This window comes from Mesoplodon bidens, assembly GCF_964165515.1.
Source record: "Mesoplodon bidens genome assembly, chromosome: 4".
NCBI lineage: Eukaryota > Metazoa > Chordata > Mammalia > Artiodactyla > Ziphiidae > Mesoplodon > Mesoplodon bidens.
In genome coordinates, this window is record NC_138160.1 from 129,117,777 (window position 1) to 129,144,218 (window position 26,442).

The 26,442-nt window shown below is 49.4% G+C and overlaps 1 protein-coding gene across 8 annotated transcripts in view; it reads left to right on the plus strand.

The window, feature by feature from the left end:
- Nucleotides 1-26,206, plus strand: part of NDST1 (N-deacetylase and N-sulfotransferase 1) — a 74,315-nt gene extending 48,109 nt beyond the window's left edge. For all 8 annotated transcript variants that reach the window (XM_081231438.1, XM_081231433.1, XM_081231432.1 and 5 more), the window contains exons 5-15: nucleotides 734-888; nucleotides 1,539-1,724; nucleotides 3,347-3,475; nucleotides 5,450-5,632; nucleotides 6,562-6,658; nucleotides 7,883-8,006; nucleotides 9,931-10,105; nucleotides 12,742-12,912; nucleotides 13,578-13,687; nucleotides 15,393-15,495; nucleotides 21,225-26,206. In XM_081231438.1, coding sequence (XP_081087564.1) covers nucleotides 734-888; nucleotides 1,539-1,724; nucleotides 3,347-3,475; nucleotides 5,450-5,632; nucleotides 6,562-6,658; nucleotides 7,883-8,006; nucleotides 9,931-10,105; nucleotides 12,742-12,912; nucleotides 13,578-13,687; nucleotides 15,393-15,495; nucleotides 21,225-21,344 — 1,553 coding nt within the window. In that variant the 3' untranslated portion in view covers nucleotides 21,345-26,206. The remainder of the gene's footprint in view (nucleotides 1-733; nucleotides 889-1,538; nucleotides 1,725-3,346; nucleotides 3,476-5,449; nucleotides 5,633-6,561; nucleotides 6,659-7,882; nucleotides 8,007-9,930; nucleotides 10,106-12,741; nucleotides 12,913-13,577; nucleotides 13,688-15,392; nucleotides 15,496-21,224) is intronic.
- Nucleotides 26,207-26,442: the final 236 nt, after the last annotated feature.

Here is a 26,442-nt window from a genome sequence, read left to right on the forward strand (position 1 = left end):
TTTTATTTTTGAGTCTTAAGGGTTGAGGTTGAAGGCTCAGGATTGCCTTGTTCTTACTTGCCCTCCTCTTGGGGGCTTTCCCAAGGTCCTCACAAGCTGCCCCTTGGGACTGGGCAGGAGGGAACAGCCTCTGAGTAGTCATCTGTAGTGAGCGTTCCCTTGAGCTGCCTTTTGCATGGGCCACAGTGAGGACAGCCTCTCTTGAATTCTAGGCAAACCTTATTAGTCTGCAGTTCTGGGAGGAAAGTCTGCAGCATAGTTCCAAAGCCAAATAAGAGCAACACTTGGTTGTCTGTGTGTATTTTTATATTCTTAACCCTTAACATATTCGATGTAGTTGTAGTGATATACACAAGATAGGGTTAAACATCTTGTACATATACAAAGAGCATCTACAAGTCAATAAGTAAAAGACAAATGACCCAGTAGAAAAATAGGAATAGGATCAGAGCAAGCAAGTCAGAGCTAGAAGAAAACATTAGAATCATTGCCTCTGAACTGCAAATTGCATAGACAGGCCCCAAGGGCCAGAGATGGGGAGTACTTGGCCAAAGTCACCCACTGAGTCAAGGCCATATTCGAATCCAGGGCCCTGGACTGGAGCTCTATCTGCCCCACACTGTAGCTCACAGAACTGCTCTAAGCAGCTCTCAGGTGGGCTGTGGCCGTGCACACCCATCCCCGGGCCTCATGGCTGGTGGGCTGGGCTGAGCTGCCTGTGCTCGGGCTGTAGGTACCGATGCTGAGGACGCTGGGGACGACCTGCTGCTGTCGTATGTGAAGGAGTTTTGGTGGTTCCCCCACATGTGGAGCCATATGCAGCCCCACCTTTTCCACAACCAGTCCGTACTAGCTGAGCAGATGGCCCTGAACAAGAAGTTCGCTGTCGTGAGTAAGATTCCCTACAGGGCAGAGCCGGGAGGGCTCAGGGCTGGGCTGGGGGTCAGAACTACTGGCCTTGTGCTGCTTTTGCAGTTCGTCTGACAGCTTTTTATTAACATCTTTATAGCTGCTGTCTCATTGAAGCCTCACAGGGATCCCAAGAGGCCGGTATCTCAATAGCCTCATTTTAAACGAGAAACTGGAGCTCTGGAAGGCCACACCAGCTAATAAGAGGTCCGTGCAGGACTTAAACCCAGGCCTGTTTGCTTCCTGAGCCCAAGCTCTCATCTTCAGGCTAGAGTGGGTACCCCAGAAGGCTGGAGGAGATGCCCAGCAAGGAGGGGATGAGGCCTGCTTGCTGGCTCAGCCTGAGCCACCAGCCAGTCAGAGGCCAAGAGAGGCAGGAACAGCACCCGTCCTTGTTCCTCACTCCTGGTGCTGGAGGAAGTGAACGCTGGGCCGAATTGGAGTCCCGGCTTGGCTGGTGCCTCTTTCTGAGACTCTGGGCCCTGAGCCTCAGCTTCCCCATCTGCACCTCAAGGGCTCAGACCCGCTGCTCTGCCGTTCTAGCCTCTGATTTTTCTCTGCAAAGGGGAGATAAAGCCCAGAGGGGAAGAAATCCTGTGCTCACCCTGCCCTGGCCCTCCTCTCCCCAGGAGCACGGCATTCCCACAGACATGGGGTACGCAGTGGCGCCCCACCACTCGGGTGTGTACCCTGTGCACGTGCAGCTGTACGAGGCCTGGAAGCAGGTGTGGAACATCCGCGTGACCAGCACAGAGGAGTACCCCCACCTGAAGCCAGCCCGCTACCGCCGTGGCTTCATCCACAACGGCATCATGGTGAGTGTGGCCCAGAGCCTGGGAGGCGGGTATGCACATGCTATCCTGGGAAGCATGAATCTGGGGAGCTGGTTAGGGGTTTCAGGCCACTTTCTACTGTCCCCTCTGTCACCTGAGGCTATCCCAGGGAAGGAGGACTACCAGTCTGCTTCTTTCATGAGCTACTCCTATGCTTTTGTGACGGGGGATCAGGAGATGAGCATTCTTTAATGGGCCTCTAGTGAGGCCCTGGGATAGGCCTCTGTCTCATCCATTTGTTGGCTTATGTAAAATGTTATGTCTGTCCCTTTTCTACACTCTGGGAATACTGAAGTGCACAAAATCAAAAGTCCTCACCTTTGTAGACCTGACATTCTAGTGGCAGGAGACAGTGCGTTCATAACTGTGTAAAGTATACAATGGTCAGTTGGCATAAATGCTGTGGAGAAAAATCAAGCAGGGAATGGAGACAGGGAGTACTGAGGAGAGGAGAAGCTTAAACAGGATGGTTAGGGAGAGCCTTCCTGGGAATGAGCCATGCTGCTACATGAGGAAGAGCATGCGTGGCAGAGAAAACAAGTGCAAAGGCCCTGAGGCAGGCTTGTGCTGCGTGGTTTTGAGGACCAACTAAGAGACAAGTATGGCTGGAAGGGAGCAAGTTGGGAGGAGGTGGTAGGAGATGAGGTCAGAGGGGTGATTGATGGACCAGATCATGCAGGGCAACATAAGGCCGCTGGATGGACTTTAGCTTTTAGTCTGTGATGGGAGGGTTTTGAATGGAGTGCTCTTATGATCTAACTCATATTTTAAGAGGATTTCCATCATTCTGGCTGCTATGAGTTGCAAAGCCTGTAGGGGGCCAAGTGGGGAGCAGGGAGACCAGTTAGGAGGCCGCTGCAGTCTTCCCGTTGAGGCATAGTGGCTTGGACCAGGGTGCAATGCTGGGACGTGATCACATTCTGGACATATTTAGAAGTTACAGCCAACAGGAATTGCTGATGAGTTGGATATAGAGTATGGGAGAGAGAGGTAAGGCAAGGATGACTCCAGGTTTTTGGCCTCAGCCACTGGAGTGGCTAGACGGTTCTCATCAGTCCAGATGGGCAGCTATGGGAAGGCCAGATTCATGCCTGCATCCATCTATCCACTGACCTCCCAGGTGTTCCTACTGACTCTGGGGATGAGGCAGTGATGAGACGGGTGAGTTCTCTGCCCTCCTGGATCGCATACTAAACAGCTAAACCAGTGTACAACCGAGAGTGCTATGAGGCAGGTTCTAAAGCCAGGAGAGAAGTCACAGAGTGTGCCTGGGAGAGCTGCTCTAGAGAGGGGCAGGGACCCTCGCTGGGCACACAGTCCAAGTTTCCAGAAACATTCTCACTTGCCTGTCCCTGTTACTTTGGAGTCTGCTCATTTTGTACAGAGAAATATGAAGTGTTTACATATGTAAAATGGCAAGGGCACCTGGGCTCACTTGGGGGAGTGTCACAGGCTGCAGGTCTTTGGTGGAGAAGACCCCCAAGGGTTGGGGTGTGTGTGGTCACACAAGAGGCTGCCTTTCTGAGGTCACCTTTCTGGTGACCCTGCTCGTCACCATCCGTGCCTGGAGAAGCCATAGCTCCTCTCTCCCGCCCCATCCTCAGGTCCTCCCGCGGCAGACCTGCGGCCTCTTCACACACACGATCTTCTACAACGAGTACCCAGGCGGCTCCAGCGAGCTGGACAAGATCATCAACGGGGGCGAGCTCTTCCTCACAGTGCTCCTCAACCCTGTGAGTGCTCCACAGCCCTTGGCTGGTGGTGAGGAGGGGCTGCTGGACAGTCGTCTGCAGCCGAGGCAGGCCTTCCCAGGCCTGGGGGGAGGGGCAGGAGCAAGTATGCGGCCAGGAGTTGGGAAACCCACACTCTAGCCTTGGCTGTGTCCCCGCTCCTCTGCATGACCTTGGTAGAGAATCTGAACAGTCTTTTTTTTTTTCTTGCCGTACGTGGGCCTCTCACTGTTGTGGCCTCTCCTGTTGCGGAGCACAGGCTCCGGATGCGCAGGCTTAGCGGCCACGGCTCACGGGCCCAGCCGCTCCGCGGCATGTGGGATCTTCCCGGACCGGGGCACGAAGTGTCCCCTGCATCAGCAGGTGGACTCTCAACCGCTGCGCCACCACAGAAGCCCATGAGCAGTCTTTTTGTCCCTTTTATAATCTTGCACTTCCATAAAATAGTGGTGGCACTTTTTTAAAAAATAAATTTGTTTATTTATTTATTTATTTATTTTTGGCTGCGTTGGGTCTTCGTTTTTGCGCACGGGTTTTCTCTGATTGCAGTGAGCGGGGGCTACTCTTCGTTGTGGTGAGTGGGCTTCTCATCGCGGTGGCTTCTCTTGTTGCGGAGCACGGGCTCTAGGCACACGGGCTTCAGTAGTTGCAGCATGCAGGCTCAGTAGTTGTGGCTCACGGGCTCTAGAGTGCAGGCTCAGTAGTTGTGGCGCACGGGCTTAGTTGCTCTGCGGCATGTGGGATCTTCCCAGACCAGGGCTCGAACCCATGTCCCCTGCACTGGCAGGTGGATTCTTAACTACTGCACCACCAGGGAAGTCCCTTTTTTTTATTTTTATTTTTTTTGCGGTACGCGGGCCTCTCACTGTTGTGGCCTCTCCCCTTGCAGAGCACAGGCTCCGGATGCGCAGGTTCAGCGGCCATGGCTCACGGGCCTAGCCGCTCTGTGGCATGTGGAATCTTCCCGGACCAGGGCACGAACCCGTGTCCCCTGCATTGGCAGGCAGACTCTCAACCACTGCGCCACCAAGGAAGCCCCCCCCTTTTTTTAACTTGTTATTTTGTTTGTTTGTTTATTTTTTTTAATTTTTGAATTTAATTTTTTTTTATACAGCAAGTTCTTATTAGTCTGCACCATCAGGGAAGTCCATTAGTGTTGGCATTTTTTTTTTTTTTTTTTTTTTTTTTTTTTTTTTTTTTTGCGGTACGCGGGCCTCTCACTGTTGTGGCCTCTCCCGTTGCGGAGCACAGGCTCCGGACGCACAGGCTCAGTGGCCATGGCTCACGGGCCCAGCCGCTCCGCGGCATGTGGGATCTTCCCATACTGGGGCACGAACCCGTGTTCCCTGCATCGGCAGGCGGACTCTCAACCACTGCGCCACCAGGGAAGCCCAGTGTTGGCATTTTTGTCTGTGTTCTTTTTCCAGTCTTTGTGTGTGTGTATAAATATATAAATAATGTATAAATATACATAGTAAACTGAATCTGTTAAGCTATATATTAAACTATATATCTACATAGATAGATAGATAGATAGTTTAAAATGCACTATATATATAGTTCAGCTGAACTTTCTGGGTCTCTCTTTCCTTATCTGTAAAATGGAAATAATCATCCATGCTTTAATAATATTAGATAGATATCAAGTGGTAGTGTTATCAGCTATATGGGGTAACCGTGTACCCCTTATCTTCCATGCACCCCCTCACCCTCCTGCCAAAAAGGTAGAAAAGAGCACCCATATGACTGCACAGGAGGTCAGCTTCCCCTTTCAGGTGTCAGACCAGATTCACCTGGCTGTACCTAGCCCAAGCTCACACGGTGAGTTTATTGATGGCCCCAGTGAACCTTGGACTGGTCATTGAGCGCGGCCCTACAAGCTCAAGCAAGACCAGAGGGTCAGAAGTGGGGGTGAAGGTAGTGAAAGGGGCTCAGAGGCTGACTGGCCCTGCCTCGCATCTTCCCTCCCCGGAGCAGATTAGTATCTTCATGACGCACCTGTCCAACTACGGGAACGACCGCCTGGGCCTGTACACCTTCAAGCACCTGGTGCGTTTCCTGCACTCTTGGACCAACCTCCGGCTGCAGACACTGCCCCCAGTGCAGCTGGCCCAGAAGTACTTCCAGATCTTCTCTGAGGAGAAGGACCCGCTCTGGCAGGTGGGTGGGATGGGTGGCCTGGGTGCCTCATTGCAGGGATGGAAGGCCTACCACCCACGGGCATGCACCCCAGGTGTGGTCTCAGGGACTCAGTCCTCAGGCCCTCATGCTCTCTCAAGTGTAAACTCAGGTGCACACTTGCTCACCAGCGTGGGCATGCTTGCTTGTTCTTGTGCACACTAGACCTTCCACGCAGACCTATGTGCATACATACTCACAGCCTCTGAAAAACAGCACCACAGAACTGTAGGTGAACACAGTGTAAACAAGTGTGGAAAGCAGCTGCCCTGCCTGGCATGTACCTTCTCACTCCAGCAGGCTCTGAACATGGGAAAGGGGACTGATCAGAGGGCTTGGAGGACAGTTCTTGGGGAAGTTGCCCCAGGGTGCTGTAAAAAACTGGAAGTAGAAGCTGGAATTGCTGGTCTCAGGGGTCCACAAACCATGGCTTGTGATCCAGTCTGGCCTGCAGTCTGTTTTTGTAAATAAAGTTTTATTGGAATGTGGCCACACTCATTCTTGTATGTACCATCTGTGGCTGCTTTCAAGCTACAACAGCAGAGTTGAGTAGTTGCAACAGACCGGATAGTACCCAAGCCTAAAATACAATATTTACTAAACATTTCAAAAGATTTACTAAACTTTATAGAGAAAGTTTGCTGACCTCTTGCTGAACTTTTAAATTCAACAATAGGAGCTCATGAGCCAAGTGTTGTGCTGAGCATTTTACTAGGCTATGTCTGGGAGCGTGAGACTGACTAGAAATGGTCGCTGCCTGCCAGCCGTTCAGTGTCCCAAGATGGGGATGTGACAAGGGCACATGCAGTTACACTTGTCATTCAGGGCTGTAAGAGCCACATATCCATGTGCAGTGGGAGTCCAGTGTCCATTCTTGGGCACCCCTGACATCTCTTCCCTTGTTGTTTTAGGATCCCTGTGAAGACAAACGCCATAAAGACATCTGGTCCAAGGAGAAGACATGTGACCGCTTCCCAAAGCTCCTCATCATTGGCCCCCAGAAAACAGGCAGGTCTCTCCATTCTTGACCAGCCTCCCCCAGTGCCTGCTCTCTCAGCCACAGAATTCTGGGAGCCACCATGCCCTAGTCCCACTCCCCAGTAATCTGCCCCCTCTTTGCCAGGAAGTGAGAGTGAAGCTGGGGTGAACATGAAATGCCCATCAGTGTGGAGGTGGGAAGAGGATAGAGGTTGGGCATTGGATTCTCCTATCTGTCCTGAACCACAGCCTCAGGGAGCTCTCCCTGTGTCCTGCTGGGAGTCTCAGAGTAAAATCAGAGAAGCCCAGATCAGCTACTCTGCATGTTGGAGCAGTGCCAGGTAAAACTGGTTCAGAGCAAAGAAGACTGTGATCAATTAGTCATGTCTGCCAGAGGTGCAGGAGGGAGCAGAGGAGAGCGGTTGCTAAGTATTTACCGTGCGCACCGTATGGCACGGACGGGTGCTCCCATGTTACAGACAAAGCACTCAAGGCTCAGAGAGGTTAAGTGATTTCCCTCACACGTTTAGTTGGGAAATGGCAGATCCAGGTCTGGAACCCTGGTCTCTGTGACCCCAAAACTTAGACTCTTGATCACCAAACTCTGTAGTCTCCTTCTCTTCTGGAACCTCTCATTATAGCATATTAACTGTAGACTCACATGTAGGAAAGGAACGAAATCTCTAAAGGAGGGGGTCAGTCCTGTACTCTCAATTAGGGGAGGGAGTATGAGTGAAGGAAGGGTACCCAAAGAGGAGGCATATGAGCCAGATTTCTTAGCCCTTCAAGAATTTCATATCAGCACACTGGAGAGTCTGGAACTCCCTTGTCCTTGAGTTCCTCCCAAGTGCCAGAGAGCACAGAGGCCCAGAGCCAGAAGGACCAACAGAAACCGTCTAATTCCTGGATTATGAGGAGACAGTAATCAAGTGGACATGACTGCTAGAGTACAGTGGTGAGAGGATTCTGAGGCCAAGTCTTTGTCTAGTGATGAAGAATGTCGTGATGGATTAGTGATGTCTGCAGTGGATGCAGGAGTTGGCGTGCCCACATGCAAGCCATGTATTTGCCCATCCTGAGTTTAGTATGATTCCTTCATGGTAGAGATGAGGAAACTAAACCCAGAGAAGGGAAGGGACTTTTCCAGTATCTCCCAGTGAGTAATGGAGAGCCAGGACCAGAACCCAGAATTTCAGACTCCATCTTTGTGTTGGGGTGCTGGGCCCAGGTCTCACCTACCTTCCCTCCCCGCAGGCACCACGGCCCTCTACCTGTTCCTGGGCATGCACCCCGACCTCAGCAGCAACTACCCCAGCTCCGAGACCTTTGAGGAGATCCAGTTTTTTAATGGCCACAACTATCACAAAGGCATCGACTGGTGAGTGGGCCTTTCTGTCAACAGTGGGATGGGATGGTTGCCATGGAGTCTGCCCAGGAGGAGGTCTGCTGTGGCCACAGCAGGAAGCATCTGGCGCTCGCTTACACACAGCTAATTCCTGTAAACAGGGACAAAACACGGTGACCCTTGAGTCATGATTCTGGAGCCTGGTCACAGATGGGATAGTTGATGAGGAAGCCCTTTGCCCCTTTACATTATTGCCTGGGCTCTGAGAATACTAGAAATCAGAGTGCAGCCCCTCCCTCGCCTGCACAGAAACACCCTGAGTCCCAGAAGAGAAGAGGGACATGCCCGAGGTCCCGAGAGCTGGGGCTGAAATCTAAGGGTTCTGACCTGAAGGCTGGCCCTTCCCACTGTGGATGGCTGACTGTGGAGCAGGAGGTGTTCTTGTGAGCCCTTCAGAGGTGGCTCTCTAGCCTTCAGGGAGTCTTCCGGGGAGGGTGGTTGAAATTGCAGATTCTCACCAGAACCTGTCACCAGCGGTTGTAACACATGTATTACTCCTGTTTATTATTTTTATGTCAGTGATTTACCTTCGTAGAGATATCATGGGCATTCTTCTGTTTGTGTTGTGGTATTTTTCTGTGTGTATTTCCATCAGTCTCTTTCTAGCTGTCTATCTTTCAATCAACCAGTCATCTGTCAATCTTCCTGTCTATTTCTCACTCCAATATTGCCACAATCTCTTACCTAAAACCCACTGTAGCCAGATGCATTATTGAATGTCATCTCTTTCCAGATTTAGAGAGACACGGTATATTTAACAGCACCTTCACCAAGGTCTGGGGCGGTGCCCATTAGCAAATACATTAATATATCTGTAGCAAAGTATGTGAATGTTTATGCCAAGTAAGATTCATAAGTCAGGTTTTGCTGCCAAATGTCTTTGCTACAAACTTAGGAAAAAAGCTTCTTTCTCAGAGCTTTCTCCATTTAGATGTAACAAACAATGGATTGTGGGTGTAAAAATGCTATTTTGTAAAGAAAGTTCAGAAATGTGAGAGAGCTAGCAGTTTCTCGGCTCCATTCTCAAGATTTTGATTTTGTTTGTAGGGATGCAGAAATCTCACAAGCCCCCAGGTGATTCTGATTCCTGATAAAGGGGTCCCCTGGGATCACCTAAGAGAAACCATCTCTCACAGGATAGAGTAGGGATCCTACATCCTTAACTAGGGTAGGCTTTGTGGGTTTTGGTTCCCACAAACCCCTGAAGTTGTACCTCTATTTTGCCTCAGTAGGTGCTCCTGGGAGGGTCTGAGTGTTCACTTAGTTTTCTGAGGGACCCTCAACCTGCAGGTGATCTCAAAGGACTGGTGTGGACAGTCACTCTGGGTGGAACGTGGGAGGTTCATCTGGGAAGCTATCAGGTTCACCCGTATGAGGCCAGGGAGGGGGTGTGGGTGGCAGGAGGTGAACCCCGTCCCCGCCTTGTCTCCTGGTCCACAGTAGCAGCTTAGAAAGCACCATCAGAGGCAGTCTGGAGGCAGCACAGGGCGTCCCTCCCCTCAGTGCTGGCGTCCCCGGGTCAGAGGCATCCCCCCTTGCCCCCTAGCGGCAGTGAGAGTTAGGGCCCTGCCTGTTTCATTCTGGGACCATCCCATTTAGGATGGAAAGATGCAGCCCCCTTCCCATACCCTGCCACCCATACCACACCCACAAGTCTTCACATCCTCCTGACCCCCGAGTCTCCCCCAAAAAGGAATGAATTCATAAAAGGGAGACTACCAAGTGACCACTCCTTCTAGGACCCCTGCCAGAAGTGAGTCCTTGTTTGACTGAGAGCCATGTGCCTGCTTGCTTTCTCAAGTTCCACCCCCAGCCACCGCGGCCCTCCCAGCTGCATCCCTCAGGCCCCTTCATCCTGGGTCTTGCCTGTGAGCCCTCCTCTCTGGGCTTCCTGCAGGTACATGGAGTTCTTCCCTATCCCCTCCAACACCACCTCTGACTTCTACTTTGAGAAAAGCGCCAACTACTTTGATTCGGAAGTGGCTCCCCGGCGGGCGGCTGCCCTGTTACCCAAGGCCAAGGTCTTGACCATCCTCATCAACCCAGCAGACCGAGCCTATTCCTGGTACCAGGTGAGCCGGGGTGGGGCCCTGGGTGGGGGTACGGGCTCTGTCTACTGCTCAGCCACCAATAAATACCAGCAAATATTTATTTATTTATTTATTTATTTAAATTTTATTTATTTTTGGCTGTGTTGGGTCTTCATTGTGGTGCACGGGCTTCTCATTGCAGTGGCTTCTCTTGTTGCGGAGCACGGGCTCTAGGCGCACAGGCTCAGTAGTTGTGGTGCACGGGCTTAGTTGCTCCGTGGCATGTGGGATCTTCCCGGACCAGGGCTCGAACCCGTGTCCCCTGCATTGGCAGGTGGATTCTTAACCCCTGGGCCACCAGGGAAGTCCCTCAGCAAATATTTATTATGTGCCTCCTTTGTGCCAGCCCTCAGTAGGCTCCTGGAATGCCGTGGTGGGTAAGAATGGTCCCACCTCCACTGCACTCTAGCCCAGAGGAGAAGCCAGGCAGAAATCCATGTTGAATACCAGCCAAGTTACCTGCTCACCCTCCCAGTTTCGTCTGGGGACCTGCCTGTGATTCTGACACCAACAAGAGGTGGAGACTGGTTCCATCTTGATGAAGCCTAGATTTGGTGAACAGTGATCTGGGCTCATACTAACTGTGGCCTCCTTGCTGGGCACGGGGTGGGAGGGGGGTGGGAAATCAGAGAAGGACAAGACACAGGACCTGCCATTCTTAGTGGAGAATGCAAATGCCTGATCAGGTAAGGAAGTTACGTGGACTGCAGTTTGTGCTAGAGAGTGTGACTCCTAGTTCCTACTTGACTATGTAAGAACTAGAATTTTCTTTAATTTCAATGACCTGACTGTATTTTTTCTGAACATCATTCCACTGGGCTTACAGGAAAGCTTAGACGTTGGCCTTTTGGGGGTTTCCTCCCCTGCCTGCCAATCTCCCTGGGATTATGCCAGTGCCAGGGTGTGGGGCTTCCTCGTCTAGAGCTGATCCAGGAAGGCCCCTCTAGGTCTGGCCACCCTCTGAGCCTCCTCTCGGGGGCCTCATTGTGGCCACAGGCTGGCAGGAGGCAGGTGCAGACCCTCTTTGCTCCCTGTTCCCACAGACCTCTCTCTCTCCTCTCACTCCCCAAGCCTGGGTACCCTCCTCATCTGGTGGGCAGTCTCTCTCTCCCACTTGCTTCTCTAGGACTTTCTGTCTATACCTCAGTATTCTCCTTCCCTCTGGGCTTTGTCTTTGGGGGAATAAAGGCCACTTCTCTTTTCTGCTCTGCCGAGTGCCCCCCACCTCCTGGCAATGAGCAGAGATTGGCTGTCTGCTCTTATCGGGGGAAGGAAAGAGGAAGGAGAAGGCTGTAGAGGGAAAGCGGCCCTGGCTGAAGTCCATCCCCATTCTGTTCTAATGCTCCTGCTCTACATCTTCACCTCATTGGAGCGTCATGGCAGTTTTCTAGAGGGTAGAGGGCTTTGTGCATGTCCCCTCTCACAGATGAGAAGACCAAGGTTCAGCAAGCCAGGTGACTAGCTCAAGTTCATGTGCTGCCATTTTGAACCCAGCTCCTCCAGGTCTAAGACCCTGTTCTTTCTTCTGTCCATGGTCGAGGCGGGATAAGGAGAAGGGGGACTAATTCCTACCTGGAGGATCCATGAAGGTGCTGGAGGGAGAGGAAGGACAGTGGCCTGCCTCAGAGGGGAGGTCAGGAGGGGGAGCTGTTATGCACCATTATTGCACCTCCACCACCCGAGCTCTGTGTGATCCTCAGTGGAGGTGTTAGGGGCTCATGAGGGTTACCCCTGGTGGACAGGTTCCTGATCTCTGGACTTGGGAATTATGCAGATGCCGACTGCCCGTGGCATTATTTTAAGTGGTTCAAACCTGGTGTTTTCCCCTTTCCAATTCTTTCCCAATCCTTCTGTCTTAGACTGCTTGGACTGCCATAGCAAAATATTATAGGTTGGGTGGCTTAAACAACAGAATTTTTTTCTCACGGTTCTGGAGCCTAGAAATCTAAGTCCAAGATCAAGGTGACAGTTGGTTTGGTTCCTGGTGAGAGCTCTCTTCCTGGCTTTTAGACATCCACCTTCTGTGTCCTCACATGGCAGAGCAAGCGAGCGAACTCTTTGGTGCCTCTTCTTACAAGGGCACCAATCCCATCACAGGGGCCCCACCCTCCTGCCTGTATCAGGGCCTGTAGCAGACATTTGTATCTGCCTGGTGTTTGAGAACATTGCTTTATTTTTATTGTATTTATGAATGATTACCTTTATATATGACAACTGATTCTAGTTTTCTATTTATGGAGGCAGTATTGAGTTTTATTTTGAAATACATTTACGTGAATAAGAAAGATGATTCAACGTAAAGAAACTTATGTTGACTTGTCACATACAGGTGGTTTGTGGATATGGCAGAAATCACAGAGGTGGTGTGAAGCAACCAGCATTTGGAAGCTCTGATCTAGTCCAACTCCCATCTCTCAAAGATGGGGAAACTAGGGCTTCCAGGGGCTATGACTTCCCTGAAGTCAAAGGGTAATGACAGGTAGAACCAGAACTTGAACCCAGGGCTCCTGGTTCCAGCTCAGGGTCTTCTGGCTGCCTCCTGGTTTCTGTCCCACAAAAGCCTCTTCCTTTGGTCCCTCCACGTGACATGCTGACCCTCTCTCTCCCCTTGTCTGCAGCACCAGCGAGCCCATGATGACCCAGTAGCCCTGAAGTACACCTTCCACGAGGTGATCACAGCTGCGCCCGATGCATCCTTGAAACTGCGCGCCCTCCAGAACCGCTGCCTGGTCCCCGGCTGGTATGCCACCCACATCGAGCGCTGGCTCAGCGCCTTTCATGCCAACCAGGTAGCTGCCTGTCCCTGACCCTCGGGAGGGCAATCACAGCCCTGGCTCTGGGTGGTTAGCAGAAAGCCTCAAAATCTCTTTTACCAGTTACAGGGCCAGACATGGTGTCATTGGAGAGTTAGATCTTTGGGGTCTTCAAAGGTTTCAGTCGTGTTTATCCCAAGCCCTTGTCCCATCACAACAGGCTCTTTATCCCTAAGGGGACCCAGAAAGCTCTGGGATAGGCCCCTGGGAGTGAGGGAGACAGGCGTATGTGACAGAGGGAGAGCCTGGTTGCAGAGGTAGATGGGGCCAGATTGCTGAGGCATTTTAGGGAAACCCTTGGAGGATTTAGGCAGGAGAGTGACATGTGGTCCAGAAACCTGGAGAGAGGCAGAGAGAGGGGGTGTCATAGGGATATGAGGGGCAGGCAGGGTTTTGCCGATAGCCTAAACCCTAGGAAAGGATGGCATCGGTCAGAGGAAGCTGGCAGAAAGCAGGGAGTTAGACTGCCCAGGACTGAGGCATGGGAGCACCTCCCATCCACAGGTAGAGGAAGAAGCAGTCTTACAGAGTGTGGGGTCCCCAATTTATAACCATGCCTGCTGACCCAGAAGACTGGGGGCCTGTTTGCCACTGGAGTGAAAACAGGTTCAGATCACACTCTCCTTTTTCTTTTCTTCCAGATTCTGGTCTTGGATGGCAAACTGCTGCGAACGGAACCTGCCAAAGTGATGGACACAGTGCAAAAGTTCCTTGGGGTGACGAACACCATTGACTACCACAAAACCTTGGCGTGAGTGTTACCTTGGCCTTTCAACAGGGGGATGTCCTGAGCAGGTACCTGGGCCCAAAAGCCAAAGGCTTGAATGATTAGGAGAAAAACACAGATTAGTCAGCAAATGTGAGAAAGTACGCATGTCCCTGATGGCAGTTTAGCAGGAAAGTTAATAGGACTTGAGTCATATTAATAAAGATATTGCCTCAAGAAAAAGTGAGGTGATGACTCTGGTCAGTCCTACACCTGGGGTGTTCTTTTCACTCTGGGCTGAACATTTTCAGAGTGTTTTACCTAAGTAAGTTAGACCAGCAATGAGCAATTCCAATTCCCACAAGGGTTTCTTATCATTGGATTATGACTTAAATATAATTTAAGGAAAAAGATACTATAAATATTGTCATTGACTAATCATTCCCATCACTCAAAACCCAGTGCAAGTGCACTGAGTACGCTGTCCCAAGATGGATAAGTGCCAGCCTATGTTGAGGGGCTCAGGGCTGGGGAGAGGCTGTCTCCTAGGGTGTATCATGGACAGGTGACACACTCATCTGAATGAGGGAGTCTGAAGAGAAGGAGAAACAGTCACCTTCCCCAGCTACCTTCTTAGGAAAGCCCTTCAGCAAGAATATTCCCTTCTCCTTACTTTGGAAGTTGAAAACGGAAGGTGGAAAACGGTAGTCAGTCCTTCCCTTTGAGGGTAGAAAGGAGCAGCAGCTGCGGGTATGGCTGTGGCAGTAGAGATGCCTGGGTTAGGATCCCAGACATCTTCTTTAACTGTGGGCCTTGGACATGTGTCTCAGTTCCTTCAAGCCTCACTTTCCTTCTCCGTAAGTTGGGGATAAAGGTAATAACTCCTACCTCCGGAGGATCACTGTCTTGAATGAAAGCATGTGGGTGGGGCTCTTGGCTCAGTGCCCAGGATGTACTAATCTCAGTAAATGATAGCTACTCTCATCATCATCATCGCCACCATTACCATCACATGTGCCTACCCTGGGACCCATTCAAAACTCCCTGTCTCCCTCCCCTGCCAAATGTGAACTCTGTTTTCCTTCTGTCCTCATGCCCAAGAACCTCCTAATGGTTCCTGATCTGGGACTGAATTCTGATGCCATTATGCCTCTCTTCCCCATGACAGCATCAGATCTCCTCTCCCCAAAATACCTTTGAAGGTCCAGCATGACTTCAATTCTGAAGGCAGTCTTGCTCTATCATTTCTGAAATTTATTTAAAAAAAAAACAACTTTCCAGTGATACACATGCTTAAATGCAACTGTAGATACAGCATTTCTTGATAAAGATTGAATTTATTAAAAAGCAAAAGAACCTCCACTAAACTTTTTTCCCCCTACTGGGTTCTCACCCCTGAGTTGGAGAGTGCTAAGAGGATCCCCAGAATAAGGAAGGATGAGAAGTGTTCATGTTAGGGACTTGCTGCAGGAACTGAGCCTGTCCAGTCAGGAGAAGAGAGATCTCAGAGCGTGCGGCCTGCCTTCTGCTGGGAAGAGGGGGCAGGTGTGTTTAGTAGAGCCCAGAGCCAAAGCTTGGGCAAACAGATGCGAATATCAGTTCCACAAACCAGAGTGTGCCTATGGGAGTGGATCCTGTGATTTTCTAGTAGGCTCTGCCATTCCTGAGGTCTGTGAACATTGCCTGAAGTGGGAAGGGGCTGGGCTGGGCCGGGCCAGCTCCCATCCACAGGCTTTCCCCACCTTCACAGGTTTGATCCAAAGAAAGGATTTTGGTGCCAGCTGCTCGAAGGAGGAAAAACCAAGTGTCTAGGCAAAAGCAAGGGCCGGAAATACCCAGAGATGGACTTGGATGTAAGTAGCAGACCTGCTGCCTGCGGCAGGGGAATAAATGATGGGGGTCCCTGTACTGGAGGGAGTCTTCTCTTGACCTGACACCCAGCACTCAATGGCCTTGGCATTTCTTGGGTGGTGTTCGTAACAGGAGGAAATGTGGGCTAGGGGATACAGTGGATCAGAATTGATTTAGTCAAATGAGTATTTCCTCTACAAGGGCTGAATGCTATGGGGCTTTGAGAATGAATCAGACCTGTTCTTGCCTTCAAGGAGCTCCTAGTCTAGGAGGGAAATGAGTCACATGTGCCAATAAGTAGAATACTAGGGAGGAAGTGTTTTGTGTAGTTAGGTATGAACAAGTGCTGTGAGACTTCAGAACAAGGACATGCCACTTGAAGTTGGGTGGGTAAGAAGGCTTCTCAGATGAGGTGGGGGGGTGGAGGGGTGTCTCTCGAGTTGGGCCTGGAAGGATGGGGTAGTATTTGGACCTATGGCTTGGAAGGATAAGGTATTCTTGTAGGAGAGGATGGCATGTATAAGGATATAGGGGAAAGGGCACACACTGTGACTCTGATTACATTTCCCTTTTTTTTCCATTACCCCTTGATAATTTTTTAAAAACTGAAGTATAGTTGATTTATAATATTGTGGTAGTTTTCAGGTGCACAGCAAAGTGATTCAGTGATATATATATATATTTTTTCAGATTATTTTCCATTATAGGTTATTACAAGATACTGAATATTGTTCCCTGTGGTATACAGTAAATTCTTGTTGCTTATCTGTTTTATATATAGCAGTATACCTGTTAATCCCATACTCCTAATTTGTCCCTCCCCCCTCCCTTTCCCCTTTGGTAATCATAAGTTTGTTTTCTGAGTCTGTTTTGTAAATAGATTTATTCTTTAGATTCCACATATAAGTGATACCATACGGTATTTGTCTTCCTCTGTCTGACTTAGTATGATATTCTCTGGGTCCATCCACATTGCTGCAAATGGCAATATTTCATTCTTCTTTATGGCTGAGTAATATTTTATAGTGTATATATATATACCACATCTTCTTTATCCGTTCATCTGTTGATGGACACTTAGATTGCTTCCACATCTTGACTATTGTAAATAGTGCTGCTATGAAATTGGGGTGCATGTATCTTTTCAAATAGAGTTTTTGTCTTTTCTGGATATATGCCTAGGAGGAGGATTGTTAGATCATATTGTATAGATCTAGTTTTAGTTTTTTAAGGAACTTCCATACTGTTTTCCATAGTGGTTGCACCAATTTACATTCCCACCAACAGTGTAGGAGGGTTCCCTTTTCTCCACACCCTCTCCAGCATTTATGGTCTGGAGATCTTTGATTTTGGCCATTCTGACCAGTGTGAGGTGGTACTCATTGTAGTTTTGATTTGCATTTCTCTAATAATTAGTGATGTTGAATGTCTTTTCATGTGCCTATTGGTCATCTGTATGTCCTCTTTGGAGAACTGTCTCTTTAGCTCTTCTGCACTACTCCTTTTTAAAAAAAATATTTTATTTTTATTTACTTGGCTGTGCCTGGTCTTAGTTGCAGCACGCAGGATCTTTCGTTGCAGCATGCGGGATTTTTTTTGTTTTTAGTTGTAGCACGTGGGATCTAGTTTCCTGACCGGGGATTGAACCTGGGGCCTCCTGCACTGGGAGCACAGAGTCTTAGCCACTGGACCACCAGGGAAGTCCCGTTCTGCCCGTTTTTTGATTGGATTGTTTGGTTTTTTTGATACTGAGTTGTATGAGCTGTTTGTATATTTTGGAAATTACGCCCTGTTGGTCACATCGTTTGCAAATATTTTTTCATTTTGTCGATGGTTTTCTTTGCTGTGCAAAAGCTTTTAAGTTTTCCTAGGTTCTATTTTTTTTTTTTTTTTTTTTTTTTTTTTTTGCGGTACGTGGGCCTCTCACTGCTGTGGCCTCTCCTGCTGCGGAGCACAGGCTCTGGATGCGCAGGCCCAGTGGCCATGGCCCACAGGCCTAGCCACTCCACGGCACGCGGGATCCCCCCGGACTGGGGCATGAACCCGCGTCGCCTGCATTGGCAGGCATACTCTTAACCACTGCGCCACCAGGGAAGCCCTATTTGTTTATTTTTGCTTTTATTTCTTCTTTTGCCTTGGGAGACTGACTGAAGAAAACATTGCTATGATTTATGCCAGGGAATATTTTGCCTATGTTACTTTTCTGGGAGTTTTATGGTGTCATGTCTTACATTTAGGTCTGTATATCATTTTGAGTTTGTTTTTATATGTGGTATGAGAGAGTGTTCTAATATGTTTCCCTTTTTTTAAAACTTTTATACTGGAGTACAGTTGATGAACAATGTTGTGTTAGTTTCAGGTGTACAGCAAAGTGATTCAGTTATACATATGCATGTATCTATTCTTTTTCAAATTCATTTCACATTTAGGTTATTACAGAATATTGAGCATAGTTACCTGTACTATACAGTAGGTCCTTGTTGGTCATCTATTTTAAATACAGTAGTATGTATATGTCAATCCCAAACTCCCCATTTATCCTCCCCACCCCCTCCACCTTTCCCCTTTGGTAACCATAAGTTTGTTTTCTAAGTCTGTAAGTCTGTTTCTGTTCTGTAAATAAGTTCATTTTTATGATGATTTTGCATATAAGTGATATGATATTTGTCTTTCTGTCTGACTTACTTCACTTAGTATGAGAATCTCCAGGTCCATCCATGGTGCTGCAAATGGCATTATTTCATTCTTTTTTATGGTTGAGTAATATTCCATTGTGCATATATACCACATCTTCTTTATCCAGTCATCTATTGATGGACACTTAGGTCACTTCTATGTCTTGGCTATTGTAAATAGTGCTGCAGGGACTTCCCTGGTGGCACAGTGGTTAAGAATTTGCCTGCCAATGCAGGGAACACGAGTTAGAGCCCTGGTCCGGGAAGATCCCACATGCCGCGGAGCAACTAAGCCCGTGCGCCACAACTACTGAGCCTGTGCTCTAGAGCCCACGAGCCACAACTACTGAAGCCCACGCACCTAGAGCCCATGCTCCACAACAAGAGAAGCCACCGCAATGAGAAGCCTGTGCACCACAACAAAGAGTAGCCCCCTCTGGCCGCAACTGGAGAAAGCCCGTGTGCAGCAACAAAGACCCAACGCAGCCAAAAATAAATAAATTTAAAAAAAATTAGTGCTGCAGTGAACATTGGGGTGCATGTATCCTTTTGAACCATGGTTTTCTCCAAATATATGCCCAGGAGTGGGATTTCTGGGTCATATGGTAGTTCTATTTTTCGTTTTTTAAGGAACTGCCATACTGTTCTCCACAGTGGCTGTACCAATTTACATTCCCACCAGTAGTGTAGGAGGGTTCCCTTTTCTCCACACCCTTTCCAGCATTTGTCATTTGTAGATATTTTAATGATGGCCATTTTGACTGGTGTGAGGGGCTATCTCATTGTAGTTTTGATTTGCATTTCTCTAATAATTAGCAATGTTGAGCATCTTTTCATGTGCCTCTGGCCATCTGTATGTCTTCTTTGGAGAAACGTCTATTTACGTCCTCTGCCCAGTTTTTGATTGGGTCGTTTTGATGTTGAGCTGCATGGGCTGTTTATAGATTTTGGAGATTAATCCCTTGTTGGTTGCTTCATTGGCAAATATTTTCTCCCATTCTGAGGGTTGTCTTTTCGTTTTGTTTATGGTTTCCTTTGCTGTGCAAAAGCTTTTGAGTTTAATTGGTTCCCCTTTGTTTATTTTTGGCTTTATTTCCATTTCTCTAGGAGGTGGGTCAAAAACGATCTTGCCGCGATTTATGTCATAGAGTGTTCTGCCCGTGTTTTCCTCTGAGAGTTTTAGAGGGTCCGGCCTTACTCCTATAGGTATTTTATTCTTTTTGATGCGATAGTAAATGGGATTGTTTCCTTAATTTCTCTTTCTGATCTTTCATTGTTTGTTAGTGTATAGGAATGCAAGAGATTTCTGTGCATTAATTTTGTATCCTGCAACTTTATCGAATTCATTGATGAGCTCTAGTAGTTTTCTGGCAGCATCTTTAGGATTTTCTGCGTATAGTATCATGTCATCTGCAAACAGTGACAGCTTTACTTCTTCTTTTCCAATGTGGATTCCTTTTATTTCTTCTTTTTCTCTAATTGCCGTGGCTAGGACTTCTAAAAACTATGTTGAATAATAATGGTGAGAGCGGACATCCTTGTCTTGTTCCTGATCTTAGAGGAAATGCTTTCAGCTTTGCACCGTTGAGAATGATGTTTGTTAGCTGTAGGTTTTTCATATATGGACTTTATTATGTTAAGGTAGGTTCCTTCTATGCCCACTTTCTGGAGAGTTTTTAATCATAAATGGGTGTTGCATTTTGTCAAAAGCTTTTTCTGCATCTATTGAGATGATCACATGGTTTTTATTCTTCAAGTTGTTAATATGGTGTATCACACTGATTTGCAGATATTGAAAAATCCTTGCATCCCTGGGATAAATCCCACTTGATCATGGTGTATGCTCCTTTAAATGTATTGTTGGATTCAGTTTGCTAGTATTTTGTTGAGGATAAAGATCAGAGCAGAAATAAATAGAGATGAAAACAATAGCAAAGATCAATAAACCTAAAAGCTGGTTCTTTGAGAACATACACAAAATGGATAAACCTTCAGCCAGACTCACCAAGAAAAAAAGGAGGGCTTCCCTGGTGGTGCAGTGGTTAAGAATCCACCTGCCAATGCAGGAGACATGGGTTCAAGCCCTGGTCCGGGAAGATCCCACATGCTGTGGACCAACGAAGCCCGTGCTCCGCAACTACTGAAGCCCAGGCACCTAGAGCTAGTGCTCCACAACAAGAGAAGGCACTGCAGTGAGAAGCCCGTGCACAATGAAGAGTAGCCCCGGCTCGCCACAACTAGAGACAGCCCACGCACAGCAACGAAGACCCAACACAGCCAAAAACAAAAAATAAAATAAATAAGTTTTTTTAAAAGAGAGGACTCAAATCAATAAAATTAGAAATGAAAAAGGAGACGTAACAACTGACACCACAGAAATACAAAGGATCATAAGAGACTATGACAAGCACCTATAGGCCAATAAAATGGACAACCTAGAAGAAATGGACAAATTCTTAGCAAGGTGCAATCTTCCAAGACTGAACCAGAAAGAAATAGAAAATATGATCAGACCAATCAAAAATACTGAAATTGAAACTATGATTAAAATCTTCCAACAAACAAAAGTCCAGGACCAGATGGCTTCACAGGTGAATTCTATCAAACATTTAGAGAAGAGTTAACACCTATCCTTCTGAAACTCTTCCAAAAAATTACACAGGAAGGAACACTCCCAAACTCATTCTATGAGGCCACCATCACCCTGATACCAAAACCAGACAAAGATACCACAAAAAAAGGAAATTACAGGCCAGTATCACTAGTGAACATAGATGCAAAAATCCTCAACAAAATACTATGTTTCCCTTTTCTTGTTTGCTCCTGGTTTTAATTCTCTCTCTTCTCCCTATCAATCACAAGAATTTTGACCTTGTGTGCTGTATTTTGGTGCTTCTATTATATGAGTTTTCTTTTGAAGGTTGTGATTTTGAAGAAGATTGTGAATAAATAATGGGAGTGTGGGATGATGCCAACAGGATGGTGGTTTTAAAGAAGAGGGGGGTCACTCTTGAGTCAGCACATGACCAAGATCTGAGCTTTCCTTCCTGTTACAGTCCCGCGCCTTCCTGAAGGACTATTACCGGGACCACAACATTGAGCTTTCCAAGCTGCTGTACAAGATGGGCCAGACACTGCCCACCTGGCTACGGGAGGAGCTCCAGAACACCAGGTAGCCACGGCCACCACAGCCAGACTGAATGTGACGGCAGGGACGTCCCGCCACACGCTGAGCCAGACTGACCTGCAGAGTGGGGAGCTGGGCCCGGGCTGGCCAAGCACTTACAAGCAATACTCTGCTGCAGCCCAGGTAGGGCCAGGAGAAGAGCCCAGGCAGGTCCACACACGCCTCAGAGCGTCCAGTGCTGGGTTGGTGGCCTCTAGGACCTCCTTCGCCAACCGGGGTCCATTCTGCTCATAGTTTTTCATGGGGAGGCCACTTCCTGTTGGTGGAAGACCATAAGCTGGTAGGAAGGAGTCCACAAGACTCTGTTTTCCGTCCCTGTGTTCTACCCACCCTACTCTCTCCATCCCATCACTCCCTGCTTGCTCCAGTAGGGTGTCCACTCAGTATTAGCTGCCCTATTTTCCCTGTCCTCCAGACAACGAGGAGAAGAGCCCAGCTGGGGCTTTTGCCAAGCCAGGGGGAGAGATTGGACGTTTCCCTGATGGTTCAAGCCAGGCTTTTCAGAGGGGTCAGCTGGGAACCCAGAGGTGGTCCCTAGGCTGGGCGTGTGTGTGTCCAGCTCGAGAACGCTGGACCTCCACACCCGTTCTGCTTCATACCTTCCCATCTCACCTTCCCTCTTTAGAGAAAGAATCGCTGGTTCCTACAGTACCCACCCAGTCCTAAAGGCCTCCTTCAGGGCCCTGGGGCACTGCCACGCATTTGGACCCAGAGACCCAGGCCTCAACCCTACCCCGGTTCTTCCCCCTGGGATATGACATGTGTGGTGTTTCCTGTGGTAAAGGACTGAGGCGGTCGTGGAGTCGGCCGTATACATGTCCCAGTGTACATATGTTGTCCCTAAGCCCACCTGGCCATGGCCTCTGGCAGATGCTGGGCAGACTTGATGAGACGGCCATCCCTGCTCTGCGCCAGCTGCCGGTGGCCAAGGGTTTCTAGAGAGCCCCTTAACCTCCCAAATACTAAGAAGCTAAAGTATTTTAATATTTTTTTTTCTTGGTGCCAGAGTTTATACCCTGGGTGCTGGGGTCGCACTGTGTTACATATATATATATATATATATATATAACATGTATATATATATATTATATTTTTTTTGGTTGGGTTTGTTTTTAATTCAGTCGTACAAAATGGTGGCAAGCCCCAGTCCCAAAGGGCGTCATATCTCAGTGCTAGAGAATGGGATGGAAGGGCGGGGGGTGGGGGCCGTGTTCATGTGTGGAGGCCTCAAGGACACTGTATGGAAGTGCCCTGGGAGAGGTCAAGTGCCGGGGCTGCCCCAGGTGAACAGGTGGCGAGATACATAAGGAAGACCTACTCTTTCCAGGAGATCTGGCTCCATGAAGCACGGTGACCCTGGGGTACTTTTGGCCAAAGGAAACAGCCAGGCTGGGGTAGGAGACCCCGGGGCTTAAAGGCTGGCCTGTTCCCCTTCCCCTCACATGGTGCTAGGTTGGGAGCTGCCCTGGGAGCCACAGAACTGTCTCTAGGCCCCCTGCCGACAAGGGGATCTCTGGGCTATTTTCTGGTTGGGGCCTGCTCCTACCCACCCCCATCTTTTAACAATGTGAAGTGACTAAGGCTGGGGTGCCTTTCCCCAGCCCCTCCCACTGCCAGTTCAGCTTTGAACTGACACCTGGGAAATCCTTTCTGGAGAGCCTTGTCTTGTTCAGAAGACTCTACCATGTTGGGGTGAAGGGTCCTTCAACGGGTGTGGACACAGGTCCAGAAATGGGAGGTGGCCTCTGGGGCTGATGTCACAGAACTGATCGGGAGCAGGGCCAAGCATTGAACTCGAGGCTCCCAATTCCGAGCCCAGTGCTCTTCTTCCAATGCCACACTGCCTCTGAGCCCATCCTTGGGACCCTACTCTGTGCCAGGTTGCTGTCCCTCCTTTAGTCACGCCCTTGGTCATTCCAGGATATGGGGACAAACCACTCCTTCCCAGCCAGGGTGCCTTTGAGCCTTCTCAGTTCCAGAGCTGCACTTGCATCCCTGTCGTGCTCTCCCCACCTCAGAAGGTCCTCTCCCAGCCTGGGAGCCTGGGTCTTAGTTCCCAGGGCCTCCACTGGGCTGGAGAAGTGGACTGTCGTGCGGGGCCAGCTGCATATGGCTCTACGGCCTCCTGAGTGAAGCGTTTCCATCATGCTTCTCACTGGGGCCTTAGAACCTGGGAACCCTGGTTGCTGCTAACCCTGCAGGGGATGAGAAGCGGAGTGTCTGAGGACAGGGTGGCATGTCTACGTGTACGCTTGTGAAGACTTACCTGCACCAGGAACCAGACTCCCAGAGGGGGCAGCGGCTTCCATAGTGCAAAACCGGGGCCTCACTTCCCATCTGTCAGCGCGGGGCTCTGCTCCGTGACCCGTGAGGACGGCATAGCTCCCACCGTCTGCGATCTTCCCTCTGGGCCTGGACACCTGGGCAGGCTGCCCGGAGCCTGTCCTCGTGGGGCGGGTAGGTCCACTCTCCTCGTCCTCTGGCCTGAGGAAGAAACAGGCAGGTTTGAGGCCCTGTGGTAGCAGAGGAAATGCTGGAGATGTTTGTCCAGGCCCTTCTGGGAGGCTGGAGACTTGACCTGTCACATGTTCTCAGTCTGTCTTGTCACTGCTACTTTTTCCCTTCCCACTAACGAATCTCTCTCGAGAACCCACTTCCAGGACCGGTAGGTACTGGGGAGGGGAGAGAAGTCCCTCTAGGTTCTCTCAGCTGCTGAGCACACAGAAATCCCCCCCCACACACACACACGAGAGGAGAAAACCAGAGGTCAGTGGGTGCAGTATCCTGAGCATCTTCCATGTTTACTAAGTCACTGGCCAAAAACAAGGAAAAAACTCTACCATCCCTTCTGCCATCTCCTCCACACACCTGTGCCTCAAGCTCGGTGCAGGTGGGATGTGCAGCTGCCTCCGTCACTCGGGGCTCTGGAGCTGCCCACAGTGCGGGCATCTTGCGCCTGGAGAAGGAGTCTGAGGTTTAAAGACTGGTCTCTTTCGAGCCCCTAAGTAGGAGCAGCCAGTGCCTCTGGGGCCCAGCTGAGGGAGCAGTGGTCTGTTCCCAGTAGAAGAGTACTGCTAGGTTGACTTGCAGAGATTGCTGGTCCCAACATCGAGCTGTCCCCACAGGTTTGTTAGGAGAAAGAGCAAGTAAATAAGTAAATGTTGTACCAAATATTTTATAATGAACTCCCACGGCCCACCATTCAGACTTAAAATTAATGTTTTGCCGCATTTTAATCTTTTCTTCTGTACAAGCATATTTTTTCTGAACTAGTTTAAAAGTTGCAAATATAAGGAGACTCTACCCCAAATGCTTCAGCCTGCATCTCCTAAGAGTTAGGACATTCTCCTACAATTGGCCCAGTATCACAACAGTAATTTCCCAGCAACATCTGCTGATCAATCCATATTCACAGTTCTCCCAAATAACTTATACCTGGTTTTGGAATCGGGAACTAGTTAAGGTACACATGTTGCATCTTGGAACTGTGTTTTCTAAAATCTCTTTCAAGTCAGTAAACTTTCCCTTCTGCCCACTCTGGTTGTTTGAATGACATTATTTCGGAGGCTAGCAGGCTGCTGTCTTATAGAAGTCCCACATGCTGGATTTGTCTGTTCCTTCCTGGTGTCATAGAACACCTCTAACCCCTGTGTTGGCAAGGGTAATTTACGCTATGGGGATTGGTACCTTTTGTGCTGACTTGAAGACTTCAGTCCATCGTAAGATGCCCCTCTGCTGTCACCTGTACCAAGTGCCAAATCAGCAGAGGGGCCGGCCAGAGCTGGGGAGGGCGAGGGAGGAAGCATCACAGCCGCGCCTGGGAGGGTCTAGAAAGGAGGCTGGACCACGCGGTGTGGGCCTGTTGGGAATGAGACATCCCGGACTCAGAAAATCCTGTGCTGCCCCCTTTGCTCCTGGTGATGGAGCACAGGGCACCACAGAGCATCTCTCTTTCTGTTGTGTGGTCTCTGGGTGTTCATTTCCCAGAGGCCCGTGGTCTGTGTGCACCGGAGCAGAGCCAGCCCCTGGGATGCACCAAAGAAGGGCTCCGCGGGGGCGCTGCCCCACCCGAGCTGCGGTTGCGGAGGAGAGCGCTGGGCTGGAGGCAGGAGATGTGAAATTGTGTCCCAGTTGAGTACGCTGAGTAGCTGAGTGACAGTTTTCCTCCCAGGGACTCAATTTCCCCATCTAGAATGAGCAGATGGGCCTACAGCATGGATTTTCAGACGTCAAAGAAGGAAGCAGGTCTGCTCTAGTTGAAGTGAGGATGGAGGTCCCAGGCCCCCCTCACCGCTGCCCACGAGGCACTGCTGGGTCCCCAGGCTGCTCGCCCAGGGCTGCCTGCCCCCAGAGGCTTCCCCTCGCCAGCTCAGACAGCCAGAGACATTTTTTAGTTCCCACAAGGGAGAGGCATGGGCTTTGTGTGGGGTCTATGTCAAGGGCCTGTGGGGAGACTCTGGCTGTGTTTTATCCTAATAAGTTCACCCCTCCCTCTCTCCTTCCTCTCTGTGGCCCTTGAGGAGAATGAGGGCGGAGAGGGTTTTCTATGACTGTGCTAGTAGCTTTTATTATCAGCAAGAGGGCTCCTTTTGTAATTTGTGCATGAAATTCATGTCATTTCCTGGGGAGAGGAGAGGGCTGACTGGAGAGGGTGCAGGGCACATGAGGGGAGCAGGCAGAGGTTTCCTTCCCTTGTGGGAGTGGGGAGAGGAGCAGAGAGGGGGGCGCTACCCCGCTCACCTGGTCAGGGCTCTCAAACCAGCCGTTTTGGGTTGTGTTAAAAGTGGGAACCTTCCCTCCATTAATGTACAATCTTGAACTAACTGCTAATAAAGTGGGGTTCTGTTTGTACACATTGGTCATGTCTGTCCGTCTGTCTGACGTTTTTGCAAGGCCCGCAGGGGAGGGTGGAGAAAAGGATGTTCACATGCACGGCCAGTCTGGCCGCCCCCGTACACACAAGGTGACTGTCAAACCAAAGATCAATTCAATGGATTGTAAACTGAAGCTTTTCTAGATAGCAGAGGCCTGTCCCAGGACAGCCAGTGGGGTGTCTCAGGTGACAAAGAGCCCTCAGCCATGCTAGA